The 18,503-nt window shown below is 34.2% G+C and overlaps 1 protein-coding gene across 2 annotated transcripts in view; it reads right to left on the bottom strand.

Moving 5' to 3' along the window:
* CSMD1 (CUB and Sushi multiple domains 1) overlaps positions 1–18,503 on the bottom strand; it is a 1,116,955-nt gene that overhangs the window by 118,830 nt on the left and 979,622 nt on the right. For both annotated transcript variants that reach the window (XM_048295968.1, XM_048295967.1), the window contains exons 39-41: positions 13,061–13,130; positions 10,888–11,004; positions 6,817–7,026 (exon numbers count right to left, since the gene is read on the bottom strand). In XM_048295968.1, the coding sequence (XP_048151925.1) occupies positions 6,817–7,026; positions 10,888–11,004; positions 13,061–13,130 (397 nt within the window). The remainder of the gene's footprint in view (positions 1–6,816; positions 7,027–10,887; positions 11,005–13,060; positions 13,131–18,503) is intronic.

Genomic DNA, 18,503 nt, shown 5'->3' on the forward strand with positions numbered 1-18,503 from the left:
GGCATTCACAGCTTTTCTTGTTTCAGTGTCTCACCAGCCTCATCTTACGTTCCTTACGCCCAATCTAAATCTACTGTCTTCTGCTGACCCTTCTCAATAAAGGCCTTGGTAAAATGTCTCCGCTCTTCCTCTTTCATGAAAGACCCTCTTAAATACTGAAAGGCCACTGTAAGGATTCCCTGAACCTTCTCATTTCCAGGCTGAACTCCAACTCTCTCAGCCTTTCTTCACAGAAGAGGTGCTCCAGCCTGCTGCTTATTTCATAGTCTTCCTCTGGACCCACTTTAACAGGGCCATGCCTCTCTTGTGTTTGAAGCACCAGAGTTGAATGCAGCACTCCGGGTGGGGTCTCAAGAGAGCAAAGCAGAGGGAGAGAATCACCTCCCTTGATCTGCTGGCCATCCCTCTTTTTATGGAAGCCCAGGATTCAATTTGCTGCAGCCCAGGATAGGGCTGGCAATCTGGAACCGCAGTTTATTGCTGTAGGCACCAAAGGACATAATCTTTACAGATGCCATGACTCAGGACTAGAATCACGAAACATCACTTAATGAGTTAGAAAATAATTTGCTACAAGGCCCTCAAAAGATTGTACTTTGTTTCCTTTAGCATTCCCGATTTAGGACATCATCTGAAACCATTTTAAAATGCAATAATTTTTCAACAATCCCCTTTTCATTCCATGATTCCTATTACTCAAAAGCACCATCATAATCATCTTTTTTCCAGATAAAGACCATTGGATTTAACATGTTAAATCATGTTTTCTATGTGCATGAGTGTTTGTGGAAGAAAGTGAAGGCAATTAGAACTTTTTTCTTTGCATTTTCTGGAACATATTGCTCAAACTCTCAAATGTATGAGAATAAGATTATTACTTCATATTCAGCTTTATCCTACATTGAAATTCAGAGCAGACTGAAAATACTCTTACAGTTCCAAAAATAGGAACTAGGATTCCCACAGTAAAAATAATAAAAATCAAACATTTATTCTGCTTCCCTTAAAGAAGCTCTAGTCTTAAAGGGAAAGACACGTGGAAAAAAAAGATGTTCTAGAAATATTAAAAGCTGAGGTAACATTAATATGGACAGGAATTACAACCCACAAATATGTCTTATGAACCATTAGACTAACTGTGTTCTTCTGTGTACTAAATTTTGTTATGAATCTCTCAAAGGCCATAAAAGCTATTTATTTCTTCTGACCTAGAATAACTTGGCTTGCCAATCAAACTTCCGTGACTGTTCTTCTCAGACATAGTGTACAGAGGCTGTTTAGATCCCAGATATTAAGATTTGACAGATATGAGGGTCTCAGAAACTCAAGATCACCAGTCAAATGAGATATAGAAATGTTCTTCTAAGTATTTGTGGTTGTTTCCTCTCTTTGCTGTTCTACATTGGTGGCAAAACCACAACACTCATTACAAGTAAGTCTTTCTCAATGCTTCTGCTTTTTAATTAAACAGTACAATAGTTATTTCAACAGTAGAAAGAATGAAAATAAACTTAAATGTTGCTCTTTAAAAAATTAGGCTCTTAAAATCCTTTCATTATTTTGCAAAAAAATAAAAATAATATATTATAAAATTTATTCTAACTTCTTCCAGTAGTTCAACATGCAATCACTATGAACTTCCTTCTTGCTACAAGTGAAACAAAAGGTTCCACAACACACAGAAATTCAGTAATCCATCTTTAACATAATGAAATACCCACCATTCCCTATGTATTGCAATTGCAAAGCTGAAGGGAAGGAGAACATGAAAATATCAAAGAACCAAAAAAGATCTGATCAGCAATAGTACTGAGAGCTGTAATTTCCCTAGGGTTCTGCTAAGGAGACAAAGCTTTTTAATGCATTGAGAAATACACACTAAGTGATTTAGGTTATATATTCAAATCCCGTGCTGTGAGAATTCACAGGCTTAAGGCCCAGCACTAGCTCCCTACAAGTATGGGTAGAAAATATTTCACAGTTCTCAGTGCGCATGCACTTTTCTTCCTAAAAATAATGTGTTCAGAGTACAATCCCAAGCTATATTAAGATTCAATCTCACAACCGTTTACTGCCTTCAGAAAATCAGTAGAAAAATTGAGAAAAAGCATTATTAATTTCATAATTCACTCTACAAAATTCATATTCTTTGCTTTCCCTTGAGATGAGGGGTTATCAAAAACTTATCCTTCATAAGATGCTAAGATCTCTAGAAAACTTCTTTTTTTTTATAGCATGCAAGCTTGATTGAATAAGCACAGCCATCACTCATCTCCCTTTATTTTAGATTGATATCTACAAAAAAGGTAAATACCTGGCAAAAAAAGTCTGCTACCTCAGTGTCCTTACCTATTCTGGTTAGCAGAAAAGGCAATTATTTTCACTTAAAAAAATCAGTCCTTGAACTGAACTGTGTTTAGTACCATACAATAAAAAACACAAATTTAATCTTTAACCTGATCTGTTGTATTTAAATTTATATTAAAAGGGATTTGACTTAAGCTATGTAAGTTTGTGGGCACTCCTAATATGCAACACATTCACTAAGACAACTAGTATGGATTTGGCAAATGTTACTGTAACTATGGATTCCTTTTGCCTATTCTTCTTTTTTTTTTAAGAGTAAATTATATTAATGTCACTATTAGAAAAGCAATGTTTTTTACTTATAAAACTTTTTTTCCTCAATCACAGTACATTAGGACATCCTAAAATGAGATCAATTAGAAGCAGTCTGAAAAAACCCATCTGCTTAAATGTGTAAAGATGTCAGGAACTTAGCTCCAACTGCTTTGCTTTGCAAATTCATTTCTAGAAATGACAAAAGTGGACAAATTAACTGTGTGAGCATCAACTGGACTAAAAATAAATTCTTTGCTTTCCATATACGACATGATTCCTTTTGCCCATAATACGATTTTGAATGTGACGTCCATACCAAGCTCTCATATTTTGTTTCCCTCCCACATTTATATCCCATGATTAGCAGTTACGGAAGACACTGCATACTAAATTGAGTTGTGACAAAGAATATTTTGATTGGGTAGCCAGCAAGTCAAACAGAATTGGTATTTAATATGGAGTAATGCTGCATCTTTCTTCTCAATAAGGGCTTTATTTCAGAACTGTGAAATTTAACTGAAATCAGCCCATGGTTTCAAAACTGCATAACAAAGGTATATTCAGTAGCGTTACAGCCAGAAAACAAAACAGTGCTCAGTTCCATCAACAACAAATCAGGCTAAGGCTTGTATGGCATTTGATTTACTGAAAGGAAAACAACACTTCTACTAGGGAAGAATGGAGAAGGAAAAGAGAAACATTGAGTAGCGAAGAATTATTTTTTACATCGAGTTTCAGCAATTGTAGATAGTCTAAGAGGAAGAGAGAGTTACTGAGTAATATAATACTAAAAAGAGTAGGAAAGTCCAGAGACCGCCCATAAGAAAAGATAACTAAATATCAAGGGCAACAGATGTGGAACAAGAAAAGAAAAGTCAGCTATCAAAACCAACATATATCTTGTATGATAAAAAATAAAGCAGACAATAAAATTGCTCAATTGTAAACCACCAGCATTTTCTTTCAGAGTACAAGAGAAGAACAAGGAATAAACTGAAACATAATACTTTCTGAAGTTTGTAGATTATGGATATCTAATTGAGTGTACGATTTTCTATATGTTCTAAATGATGTTGAGCAAGTTATTTTGGCTGAATGAAGCTATAATATATGGTGATCAGAGAATTGCTAGATCTTCACAGTAGAAATGGCTAGCGCAATCTGCGGTCTCAGAGGCAACAGAGAGAGTTTCGGCTTTGTAAAGAAAAATAAACACATGCAAGACAATTAATTTTTAAAGAAGAAAAGTCCCATATCTATAAAATGAAGAAAACGAAGTAGAAAACGGAACATAAGTCAACAATAAATTCAATAGAGTGAGCTTAGCTGGTAGATCCTAATCACTTAAAAATTGAACATGACAGTGTTACAACTTTCCACATTAGAAAACAAAAAATCAATAAATCAATAAATCATAAGTACCTTTGAGAATAATTCATTTTTTCCAGCACTTCATTTTTTTTGAAGTGGATTATGTTATGGGGTTTTTTTTAATGTTTTAAACCCATAAATTTTTTAACATACATATATATATGCATACACATGCACACACACACGTAAATACATACACTACAATACTGTCTCTTTATAGGTAAAGAGTAATACATTAAAATGAACTGAATGAGTCATCTTTACAGAAGAAATTGCTTTGCTTCTCACTCATGGGAAGCATAAAACTGGATGAATGTCTATGCATTTGGTAATGCAAATACACCCATAACTACACTTTTTGTGAAACGAGATAAATACTAGTTATATTTTTTATTTGAAATTAGAGTGACTCAAATATCAGTTAAATTAACTGTATCTTTTTCTTGGTTCTGATTTTTCTATTCTACTATTATAACTATTAGACTAATAACTTAGCTATGAAATGTCCTATCAAATTATTACTATTGTTGAGACCTTAATATTTTTTCTGGGTTTTTTCTATAAGTACTTGGAAAATACTACTACAGGTTTCTGAAATTCGATGAACAATACTTTTTTGTAAATTTTCTTTTATTTTGAGAATACTACTAACACAATCTTCATCACTTAAAAGATATTTTATTATAAGGCTCATGTAATGAAAAAATGTAATATTTCATAATACATTGTTCTGGTTTTAAGTTAATTGCTTTTCCTACATTTACATAATAGGATAAAATTTTACACTTTCATTGAGGTAGTCGTGATCGTATGTTTGTTGTCAGCTGACAAGTTGCAAGTGGGAGAAGTAGAAAGCATGCAACTTATCAAAAAAGTAACTGATTTTAACAAGAGATGGTTAGAATGAACCAAAAACCAGAAGTTCCTATTGTATCATGCCCTCTTCATCACATTCTCATTTATTTCTGAACAGACCAATTAGTCCTACTGGACAAAGTAAGAAAGGGAAGAATAGAAGAAAAGAGCAATAAAACCATGCACTTGTTGAGTAAGCTACAACACTGCCTCTAGAAGAACATGTTATACAGTCTACAAACAACGTAAGATTTAACTACTAGTTTCAGCACAGAAAATGCTGTTAGTCAGGAAGACCCTGTTATAGCAAGGAAAAACACTCTAATTAGAACCAGAAAAAAGAGTACTGGAGAATATATCGAAAATATATCACATGACTTTGTATTTTACTTCTTTGTCATTTCTGTAGCTTGCCAATCACAATCATTTTTGACTGCTCAGAGGAAAACTAATAGTAGGTAGGTATGATGTGAGGATATTCCATACTTATGAGTCTATATGATAGAACAAAATTCTACAGACAACAGAGTCATGACTTCTCTGTGGGCATGCTTTATTAGCCTAATTCAGGTGTTCAGAATCTTCCTCTCTGTCCATTGACTCCACAGATATGATCTAACTATAAAGGTATACATATGTGTGTATGCAAATAAGTGCTGTACTGGGCCTGGAAATTATAGAGTTCGCTGTCTTCATAGCAGCTCATATGGTGCTGTGTCTTAGGTTTGTGGCCAAAATAATACTGATAACACACTAGTGTTCTGGCTTTTGCTGAACAACATCGAGGTCATCTCTATCTCCCACTATGCTCTCCCAGTAAATAAATTGGGATTGTACAATAGGTTGGGTCAGGACACAACCAGGCAGATGACCTGAACTAACAAGAGATCTTCCATACCACATGAAGTTGTGCTCAGCAACAAAAGGGAAAAGAGGGGGACTAGGGACATTAGCCATATTTGGCTGTGCATCAATATGCCTGTAGGAGGTGGTGAGTAGCTGCCTTTAAATCACTTTTGTTTTCTCTCTCTCTTCTTCACCTTATCCTTCACTTATTAAACAATGTTTTTTGTCTTGGCCCTGAAGCTTTCTTGCTTTTAGTATTCCTTTCCTCTTCCCCCATCCCACTGGAGTGGGCAGGAGGTGAGTGAGTAGTTGTGTGGTGTTTAACTGCCCACTGGTATTAAACCACAACATATAACCAAGTTACCCAAATTAAGATCCTAGAATAAGGTGGCATGAATTCCCTCACAGATATCTGAGAATTAAACCAGCCATTAAATTTTGTTAAACTGTTCAGATCCTGCAATGGGGCTCAACAGTTGACAGCAAGACTATTTTAACAGTTCAAAAATATGCACAAACTAATGATGTTTTATTGTCACCAATGGGAAAACAAACAAATAAACAAACAAACAATGAAGATGATGAAAAAGCCAACAGTAAGAGACCAAAAGAAGTTCACATTTTTAAATACTGATTGTATGTGTTTGAAAATAGATATAGAATGTGTTATCTGGCATTTTTTCATTTCTGGGGAATTTTCACAGAAGTCTAGACTGCAAATACATAACATACGAATTATTAAACTTCTCATCTGCATATTTAAAATAACTTCTACCATTGTAATAAACATAAAAAGATTATATAAATGGGAAAACAAGGCAGTGAATATTAGTAGTAAGGTTCGGTAACAGTACAACTTAATGGGATGGGAAGGGTTATCAGCTATGTGACTTTTGGCAAATAACATCACCTTGTTTTCAGGCTTTTACATCAATAGAACAAAGATTCCAATTCAACACAATTTCAATTTTAAAAATTCCAACCTATTTATTGAACAATCCACAGATTTTAAAATGGTATATAGTATATGCCAAATATATCTTCTAAAATAATAATAAAAAACAATTAAAATTTTATTTTTCCTTTCTAACCATAAAGATCATTGTGCTAGTTTGTACTTACCTTGGTATGTCAACTTAAATCCTTGCCTGTTTTCTGAGTGATCACTATAAAAATGGACAAGTGTTTCATGAGTAGTACTTAGCAAGGGTGATGGGAGTTCCGTTCCACTAAACTGGCCGATCATAGAACTGGTGTGGTGAGGCCCATTCTGAATTTCAAGGAAATCATGATTTGCTTCAGTAGAGAAATTCAGAAACTGAATGTGTGCACCTGCAGCATTGAGAAAGAAAGAAAAATTTTATAACTCATGTTGCTTAATACTACAGCGTGTAAATTAAAAAAAAATATACTAGTTGTTACAGGCACTATGCTTATATTTTAGTCACTATTCAAAATGGGATGCTTAAGTTAAAGAAATAGCTGCAAAGTATTATAAGAGTTATAGTTTCCAATTTTTTTGGTTACCAATAAATATCATAACCACACATGAAGGGACTAATGAAAGTAAGCCATAAAGTCACAAAGTCAACACCAGGGATTTTTCATATTCCTAAACTAGTCAACATAAAGACTCAAGGGAGGGGCAAATCATAAATCCTGCTGTGCCATGGCGTGGCTGGGACTCTGCCATCCCAAGTGCATCCCTGTAGCCGGGCCAAGGCCTCTCACAGAGGCTCAGGATCAGCTCAGCACCCAGGAAGGTTACTAACAGAGTGACATTTCAGAGGCAGAAGTTTACCTACCTAGTTCCAACTATCTACTCTACTTTGTTTGTCCTGCCCCTTGTCACCTATATTTGTCTCCTTTTCCCTCTAACTTGGGCCAGTGTGCCTTCAGAGCCATTTTACCCTGTATGCAGCCCTATAAGATGCACCGAACTACAGACTGGTTACAGGTGCTAACTCCAGAGAATTTACCACAAACCCTCTCTGGGAATCAAGTGCTTGAACAAGGCCTTTAAGCATTCAAAAAATGCTGAACAGTTGGAATTATAAACATAATCTCATGGGAAGAACTGTTTTGAAGTTCTGGCACTACTTCATGTGGACTAAGGACTTGAAATCCAGTCTTAAACCATGCCTATGTATCATATCAAAACAGAAGTGAGGGATGAATCCCTGGTTTGGAAGCCTAGTACCAAGTAACTTGCAACTGCACTTTTTGGGCCTAACATTGCTCTAGTAGATGGTGAAGAACCAGCTGTAATAGAATAAAACAGAGTTACTGAATGAGCCAGCAAAGCAGTGTGAAATATTCAATGCCTTAACTCTGCTTGACATTCTTACTTAGCAGTAGAGACATATTCTTCATTCCAGGAGAGACCATTATAGACTAATTACCACAGTAATAGATTACCAGGGTAATTCACTCAGTCTTGTTTATAGCTGATTTCTTCACCTCTGTGGTTTAAGATTGAATCAATTGTATAAAAAAGATTTTTTTTTTTCTACAAGAGGAATTAAATAAGATACCAAATAAACTGGGTTTTATAGAACACTTGTAAAAATATGGGCTATTTAGTTCTAGTACCTTCTCTGACCTATGAAAAATGGGAGGTATGAAATCAAGTATTTTGGCTGCTGAATAAGAACACTTAACACAATGCTATCAATAGAGAGGTACACACCAAACATATCAGAGTCACAATATCAGCCATCTCTGTATGATGTCGGATATGGTTAGTCTGACTTGAATGAAGTCACTAATTTTACAATACTCTCGGGATCTGAGATGGGGTAAGGACACCAAGCAGCCTGGAAACATCTTGACTTCAGTATCATGGCTAGTGATTTCCAACAGAGACTGGATGCCAACACCATAGAAATGATAAAGAATTGAGCAGCCACTTAACGTTATACCTAAATTGTGAAAGTTACAAGCAGATAATCAAATTTGGCATATTTATATAGAGCCCGAATAATTGTTTAGGTATTTAAATACAAGTACTGTTATGAAATAGTCTCTGATGAGCCATGGAGTACCTTTAAAACTGAATCATTCTAATTTAATTCCTGAAAAGGAATTTCTATGTCCATTTGTATATATTCAGTATAGAAAGGCTTTGTGTTTTAAAAGTCAAAAAATAGGTTTAAAGGTAATTAAAAAAAAAAAAAAAACAAACCTACTTAAAGTAGTTTCAAACATGCTAATTTCAATTAGAGAACACACTGTATGTGTCCCCTCAAGCCTTAAGTCCAAGTTTATACAATTTGCAAATGTCAATTTGATATGTCAAAGAAAAATTTTTCTACACTAAACTATTTCTTACATAAAATTACATGGAATAAAACTGATAGCTACAGGAAATAAATCATTATCTGGTCAAACTATAATTATATTACTTCCTGCTCTAATCTCAACAGCACTTCCTCTCTCACTTGAAGGTACTGTGAATAAAGAAAATTCCAAGCTGAGCTAATTGTTTTTAGAAATGTTAATTAATTAACAGCTACCCGAGAAAATTTCAAAATCACAACAACTCACTTGAAAAAATATATTTTTTTATTTTAAAATATTTGGATTTTAGTAGTGTCTTCTTTTACATGACTGATGTATTTTCATGTAATGAAGAGAGCACTACATTTTGGGACACATTTAGCTCCCACAATTTTATTGTTAGACTTTGTTTAAGCACACAGTTGTTTCGATACAATAGAATGCAAGTATACAAGCAGCTTTTCAGTAGACAAGCTTATACTTTTAATTAAAATAATATCCAAGATGTTTCAGTAGGAGTACATTGTGAAAGATCACATCGATTGCAATTTTAAACCTCATATAAAGATATTATATGTGGATTATTTAACAAATACTTCAGGAAAAATATTGCTGTAGGGACTTGATGGTAAAAAATGTCTTTTGTAGTATTTTTGAAGACAATGATAGATCAATGCTATGAATACCTTTTACCTGTTAAAACCCTTACTAAATAAAACTATTGTCTTTTCTACTTATAGAATTACCACCACCAGAGACTTTCAGAAAAGTGAGAAAAATAATAAAAAGATACAAGATGCTCTTGTGCAATTAATTCATGAAATATTTTCTACTTGAAAAAGCTTAAAGAAAAAGAGCAACTCTGAGAAATACAAAGGACTGTTTTTAAAAGGCAGTATTGTAATAACCTAAGTAGGATGACATTGCTTATCATTTTTGTTTCCTGCAAATGTAGCTGGGGAATATCAAAACTAGCAAAGGATGTTCTGTCTTGGTTCTCCTACATCTATAAGGATATCTAAGGCTACTAAGGCTATCCATAACTATGATGGATCAGTTTTACCAGGTGTTCGCTGATAAAGGACACTATTCTAAACAGCAGCAAAGTATTTCTACATATTAACTTAGTGAAATACTATGAAAGTAGTACATCTCACTACAAAAATCCCTGTTATGAATGCAAATGGAGAAAATGAAAAATAAACGAATTTCCTCGGATAAGAATAGGGAATTTTGTAACAAGTTTTTAAAATTAATTTTCTTATTGAGCATTGGCATTGAATTTACAGTATGGGACATGAAGTTTCACAGCAAGAAAACTTATTCCTATTTCAGTTCTGATAATGATAGAAGACTGTGTTTTATACATGAACTTAGAGATCTCTTATTAGCTATCATTACCTTTTCAACATAGTTATTACTTATTTGTGAAGATATTTTCTGTATGACAATAGTTTTAATGTAAACCTAGAAAGATTCTAAGTTGGCAACTGTAATCTAGGATTTGGAACACATTTTGAGAATGCTTTTAACCAAATTCATAGTTCTAGAAGTGAGGCTTTGTCTATTTTTATAGAACATAAATTACTGTTAAAACATCACTTGGAGAACAAAATTTAGAAATTTAATTTAGAAGTCACATTATTTATTTCATCTGATATATCTTCATGCCACAGATTTCACTTGCTTTGAAATCAGTTTCTGAGACAGCGTGAGTTAATAACAAGTTGCTTTGGCAAAGTCACATTTAAAAATTGACAACCAGTTTCATTTCAAAGACAGCAAATAATTATGTAAGGGTTCACAATACATTCACTGGATAAAATCTACTTCATATTGGAAACCATAATACTCATATATATATTTCAATCTGATGATTACAAATAATTGCTTTTCCAATATAAGTTTACTTACCATATCCAATAGGCAATAAAATTTTCCATGTACAATCTAAGTTGCTAGGGTAATTTCCAGGAAAACCTGGGCTCAGGATCACACCAGCCATGTTTGTCAGTGTTCCACCACATTTAGCTATTAAAAACAAAAAGAAAATCACTGTATCTTTTATTATTTCCTAATATTTGACATATGTTTAATTCAAAATGGATTTTCCATTTTATTCCCGTGACCCAAAAGCAGTGAAATTTATCACAGTCAAAAAACTCGTCATGAAGGAGGAAAAAAAAGGATTTGATTGAGATCAAAATCTTTGTGTAAGGTGATATGTTCCCTGTAATATAACTACAAATGTGTAATTGCACATATAGACCAGGCAACCCATTGCCTCAGCTTGGCAGTTACTGTTAAAAATGTCGGGTGATATGTTGAGATATGTTTCACAATCAGAAGAACAAATCTGAAATTAAACTGAATTATGATCCCAAATAATGATGCAACAGATCCATTACTCAATATAACCAAAACTACACTTGAATTTAAAAACAAAGAAGCAAACAAAAACCCCACCAGAGTTTTTGTTTCAATTCAAAAAGAGGATAGACTTGCTGCATAACAGAAGTATTCTTTGCTTTCAATTGGTATGCTTCTATTCAGCAAATTCATATGTCTGGAAATTGAAAACCCATTTGCATCACTTAGGATGACATAAAGCTAAGCTGTAAATACTTGAAGCAACCTGCAAAAAAGTGGCTGAGCTTACACATATGCTAGGACAGTAATATGAAGTAAGAATAACTTCAAGAAATCAAATTAGAATGCTGTAATTTATATTTATTATTTGAGGAATCATTACTTTAAGGCCTGTGAGTCTGCATGCCAGGCATTACATTGATACATGATCTGATAACACAATTGTGACATTGTGTTACTCTCTGTTGTAATAATTGTACTGATTTTGGCTTGCATTATATAGAAATCAACATTTTAAGTGTTAGAGACGAGAGAAAAGGGAGGATCATATTTTAAGGGTTTGTTTTTTCTCTTAGGGGTATTTTAGCTCCCGGGATATCATAATTCAATGAGTTCAATGTTTGCAAAAAGGAACTATATTTAGTATGGAAGGTGAAACATAAGGGTGAAACAAAAAGAAAAGAAACAACAAAAGTGCCCAAAGCCCAAAACACCCCTCCTTGAATAAGTTTTCCATTTCTAAAACTGATTTGAAGGAAATGCACTGCTTTCATATCAATCAGAAGTGATTGCTTCTGTAGAAGTTGACAATACAAAATAATATATGGGCTCAACTTGACAAGGAATCTCTAAAACCATTTCACATTAGTGCTGTTCAATATCATCCCAATATTTTGAATTCCTCTTAGATATGAAACTAGTAGGAACAGCTTTTGCTGATTGAATATTAAAATTAAAAGCATTCACTGAATAATGTATTTCAAAGCTGAAGTGACAGAACATTATGATGGACCTGTGCTTCTCACCCCTCAATTCCTGCTTTTTCTTGAAATAAGCATACCAAAATACAGCAGAATCTTGACTGTCTTAAATTTTATCTAATTAAGAAACAATACTACAGAAGATTATTTTCTACACACAGAAAACTCAGATCCATTTGGCTAAGTTCTAAATGTACTTAAAAGGAAAATGCTTTTTAGCTTTACTTTTAACTCAGCATCATTTAACAGCTTTCTCAGATGAAAAGAGCCAGCCTTTTCTGGATCCCTAGAACTCCTTTTCATTCCACCACCCCTGAAGGCTTGGATTCAGAGCTGCTCTTCACTACCGCTTCTTTAGGAAATCTCCTAGGTGCCCTGCATGACCTGCCTGGGTCCTAGGTTTTCCAAGCTGAGCATGCTGCAAAAGGAATCTGTTAATGTCCTCTCCTTTATAAAGAAGATTCAGCCTGATTCAAAGCAGAGTATTCAGGACAAGCTAAACAATGGTTAACATATGGGTTTCCTCCTTTGCTCACTCTCACGATATTTTTTTTTAAATAGCATTTCACTATATATAGACAAAAAAAATCTTTTTTTTTTTTCCATATTTCATAGATACAAATGGAAACTCAAAAAAGTTTTGAATGAAGCAGAATTAAGTTGAGGAACAATAGACATGACAAGGTCAGGAGTTTCTTGTGACTGATGGTCAGAACACTGAAAACAAGTTTCCATACCAATGCAGAGAGGAGATGGATAGTTCCAGCGTCGAACTGTTCCTGGCATACAAGAAATATGAGAACGGCCCTGTTTGGAAAGGGCAAAAAATCAGATTACTGATATTTATTTATGGGACTTTTCTGAAAAACAGAGCTACAGAGGACCTCCTGGATAATCTAATCAGCGAACTACATAATAATTACTTGAATGAAACTCTATTTTCAAATAGTTCAGGTTTCATGTTCTTATTCTTCTATTGCATAAATATTCTCAAACACCTTTCTTCTGGTAACTTGAAAACCTCTTAAATGTATGGTTATAAGACAGAAGCAGTTAACTGTGTGCATTCATATAGTCTAATTGGTTCACTCCCTGTTTCAATTCCAATGTATTCCATCTGTCGTGATAGAGGGGAAACCCAGACGCTCAATATGAGTGATCAGCAGGAATCAGATTTATTGATTGTACCAGAACTCCTTATATACTAACAATAATAAGCTTTATGCATATTCGTAACGGCGCATTCTAAGTGGTTCACGTCGATTAAGCTGATTCTAAACCCCTCCTTAGTACCCCTTTCGTGGTCAGCACATCTGTCTTTTTCCCTGGCCTTCTAACCACAGATGTTCATTGTTTTGCTGCCAAAACCTAACCTTGCTGGCTCTGCAAATAAACCCATAGTTCAGCAGTAAGACTCAACGGTGGTTCAGTTACTGAGCAAGATACATGTAATATTCTGTAACTTCAGTTGTTACACAGGATGTGTGGTGCATTGTCTTATGAGACCTTGCTCAGCTAGCTGCAAGAGTCTATGTGCCCGTTCTCACGTAGCCAGCTTCTCAGATCAGTAAGCTGCAAAGAATCTGTATATTCTGAATCTGTATGTCCCTTTTCACGTAACCAATCTCTCACATCCATCCACAGTGCAAGCATGGTGGTTGATTTTTAGGCTGCAATCCGGAGTAAATCAACCATTGCTCTGTGTGAGTAGTACAGACACAGAGAGGAATTTGTTCCACATCTACTTGCTACAGATATTCAATGTGGACCATGCCAAGACTGTCATCAACAAATAGCAGCAGGCCTTGACCTCTCACATGGCCTCACAACACGACCCACTGCATACATGCAACATCTTGGCAGACAGCTGTAGGAATACAAGTGCCTCTTTATTTAGCTGTCGAGAATAATTTAATCTGCCTATTTTTAAGAAAAATCACAAGAACCAAGCAGACTCATGTGATGGCAGGAATTAAGACATGGCTATAACTTGCAAAGTCTAATCCCACATACTTCAGGGTGACTGCCTAGGGCCAAAATGCTCCCATCTTCATTTTTCCTAGGAACAGTTCAAACTGAAAACAGTAGCACAAAAAGTCTTTTTTTGCCAATTCTGTCCTTTGAGGTACTCAGGTTATGTATTCTGCTGCTGAAATGCAAAAGCTGAATAAACTGGCAAGAGTGAGAGCAACTGATATAAAGATTGAGACACGGGACTGAGAACAAGGTTTATTTTCTGCTTTAATCATTTGGGTATACAAACTGGAGCAAGTCACTTAACATCCCTAGTTTATTTTTATGGAGTATATTAGAAGTCTAAAATTTAGTAAGCCAGCACATCTTATCAATATAATATGAAGATTTATTTAAATATTATTTTTCCATAGCAATCATAATCTCATAAAAATAAGAAAAAGAATGAATAGGTAAACTGCAATAAAAAAAAATCCATTTGATGACATTTCTTTCACATCATTTGGAATGTTTACACACAACCTTGAATAAAGTTCATATAGAATTGCATGGGATAAAACTACTTTAATTAATCATTTAGTAAAGTATATTTAGGCAATCATCTTCTGAACGCCAAACTGAAATACATCCAGAAAATTACTTGGAAGGAAAAAAAAGGATCAGTTTTCACTAAAATAATGAAAAATGAATTAGACTTTTTCTTCTAAAAACAATACAAATTGATAATTCAATAAAAATATTTTCCTTAAAAGCAACCTTTTTAAAGGAAAATATGTGCATGCACCTACTGTGTCATCTTAGTTACTTGAAAAATGGATGAGGTTTTGAATAATTTAATTAATGCAATATTCTCTGTTTTACATCCTCTTTCACTCCCTCTTTCTAGTCTTCCATGATTGCACTCTTTTAGTTTATTCTCTTTTCCTAGTTTTCTGTGATTGCATGTCTCTGATGTGAGTCAAGGGGGAAGCCATAATTTAACTACCCCAGTCAGGAAAAACGTAAAATAGCCATAAAAGATCTTTTGAAAAATAAAATTAAATGATTCCTCTAGCTTCAAGCCTCTTTCCAACAAGAGCACGCTCTGATTTCAGTCTTTTAAAGTTCCCTCCTGTGGAGAGACACTTAATCCTACAGCTAGCAATTACCTTTCTTATGCATCTCCAGGTAGCAGTTTGAGCTCTATGACTTTTCTGGTAAGTCTCAATTATAAACTAATCCACACCTGATTGTTATCGCTAGCTGTGAATATGTTCTCTAAAGACTGAGGATAAATTCACAGCTAGAATGAAAAAAAAAAAAAGATTCTGAAAAGTTATGCTGGTCTATATTTGTTGAATAGCAAACATACTGTGACTCTTAGAACCTTATTTTCATTACTATTTCTTTTTAATTTGGACCCATTTTACTTGTCCTGTCTATATATATAGCATGAGTAACATGCTATATATATAGATTGATATGTATGCACTTTCTTACAGCAGAGTCCATACAGCATAGCAATTCTCATCAATATTTTGAAAAGGTTCAAACTCTTTTCTATTGAATTTGGATATTGAAGGTCTTCTGTTTTACACTTTGAACGAGCTCATGAAACTAGTTTTTATATATGTCAGCTTCCACAGCTAGTGTTAGATTTTTAGATGTATGGAAAAAGAGGTTTATGGTTGGAATATATACAGTTAAGGAACAATATGCTGTGAAATTTTAAGAAAGTATTTAATGATAGAATCCCTGTAATTATATAAAAAAAGTGCAGTTAGTCATATTAAAGGGCTACAGATAAGACCTGCATATAGACAAAAGACATTATACGGTTTTGTGATAGTGATATACGTAGTGCATTGAAATTTAGCATTAATACAGATGAGAGGTTTTTTTGTGTGCAGATCTCTTCTTCACAAATGAATCATTATGTTATACTAATACTGTATTTATGAACTCACATTTCTGATCATTTTGTAAGTAAGAGTAGATCTAAAACATCAAGCCAGGGTTAACAATGTGGATCTTCAAAAGGTTTCCTGTACTTATTCCAACCATTTCTGAAGTAATCAAATTCTACTGTTATCAGTCCACATCAATATTTCACCAGTACTATTTTAAGTATGGACAGAATACTTGATGGTGCTTGAGCATGTATCCATTTCTAATCCATTTAAGTAAAGACACAATAATGATGCCCTTTTTTTCCATATGCAAAATTTAGATGTTTCCTTGTTGAAAAAGGTAGGGATAAAAGAGTCTGCAATATGATGGGCAATACAAGCAGAGGTCACACCACTAAATCTAAGCAGTTTAAAATTAGGTACCTGTGTTAACCTTTTGATATCAGTGAAGAAGGACAATACTTTAAGAGTAAAGTTCCTATTCTAATAGAAAATCTTAGAATTAATACACTTGGAAGTGTACGGCTGTTTATCTCTAGTATCACAATGAAAGTCTAAACAGCTGATTGAGATCAGATGGCTGTTTTTTAGATTAAATAAATTGGATTATACATTATTCCAACTCAATAGGAAACCATTAGTATAGGGTTAGTTTTTCACTTTTTTTTCCATCAGATCACTGCTATAAGCTTAGCCAAAAATCAGATGTTCACCTATATGTGTTTTAGTCATAACAGCTCAGAAGTAGTGACCTGGATCACGGCAACAAGGCACTAAACAAACACTTCTTGGCAATTATATGAACGGCAATTATATGAACAACAATTATATAACAGCTCTACCAGCAGATTCTGATCCTTTCACCATAAAGTGGAACTGAATAAAAATATATAAAGAATTGCACACAACTCTTAAAATACAATTATATTTATTGTTGTGTAACCAAGTTTCTTACAGGCTGACTTCCAGATAGACTCTGCATTGAAATAGACTGTCCTGAGTCTACAGATGAATAATGCTAAATTTAGCTTAATGCATGCAAAAAAGCCCTAAAAGAACATATAAGCTACATATATACTAGGGGAAGTGTGTGGGCTTGTTTTCTAGCCTTGAGTGCAAATGTACAATGTTTTGTATATCTACCTCCTCAACTTTTATCTTCTGAATTCATCTCCAAAAGAAATGCCATGATGCAAACTGCCTGTCTCTGACTTGTGATAATTACCGAACTGTTATATTTCAGCTTGGCCAAAACCATGTCAGCACTCCATTCCAACAAATAAACAGTGCTGAGGATGAAATTTCAGTTCCCATATCTTTGCCTCAGCTATAGCAACATCAGTATAGCCACATAATATGTCCTTTCATAATTTATTTAGTTTACTGCTACTTTGAAATAGAAAACTGTTAATGGCTCAACAGCAGTCTTTAAATGAAAGTCTGAATCTATTTTGGAGCCAAGTTTTAATGACAGATAGTCCTTCTGAAGGGACCATGTCATAAAAATGTTATCAAATCTCTCATTTTCTTACTGGCATGCTACCTACAAAGGATACTGAAAGGGAAAGATGAAATAGAGAAAATAAAGTTTAAACACCAAAAGTTAAAGGGTTTATACCATAACGTATTTTCAAAATAATATTAATTTTGAAAGAAAAAAAATGTAAGTAGTTCGTATATGAACAATCAGCTGGCTTTTAAGCAACCCTCAAACTGTTAAAGAAGCAATGAGTGCTCAGGGTGGATAGAGAATAGGCTTTGTTGTGCTCAAGTCTTGAATCTTTTCTAATTAGCAGAATACTAGTATAACAAAATATTTTTGCTATGGATATGGAATGCTCCTGATGCAGGTTGTTTCAAGTCATGTAATACAAGTGAAGAGAATGAATTAGTTAAATACTTGACCTATACCTGCCATACATGACTGAAAAGGTATGCATATTCCTGGTTACCTAGAGAGACGTTTCATGTGCAGGTGTTCCCACAGCCAGCCTAAGGGGTAAGATGCTTAGTCTGAAACCTGGCAGAATTTTAGTACAATGGTAAGAAATATAGAGACCGAAGAAATATCCTATATATGTTGAGAGAACACTCAATTGGCAGTTCTCAGATGGGCAACTTTATCCTTGTAAGGAGAAGTTGTGATGCTTTGCTTTCTCTGATATGGATTTTACACTGTCTTGAGTGGGACCTATTACCAACGGAATAATTCTGAACTCAGGTGTTCTCAATGTATTTTACCAGTGGTGGATTATATATAAACAAATTAGAGAAACTAGTGAGGAAAGAAAAAAAGCTTTTAGTCTTAGATTTACAG

The sequence above is a fragment of the Corvus hawaiiensis genome, chromosome 3 (genome assembly GCF_020740725.1).
Source record: "Corvus hawaiiensis isolate bCorHaw1 chromosome 3, bCorHaw1.pri.cur, whole genome shotgun sequence".
Classification (NCBI taxonomy): domain Eukaryota; kingdom Metazoa; phylum Chordata; class Aves; order Passeriformes; family Corvidae; genus Corvus; species Corvus hawaiiensis.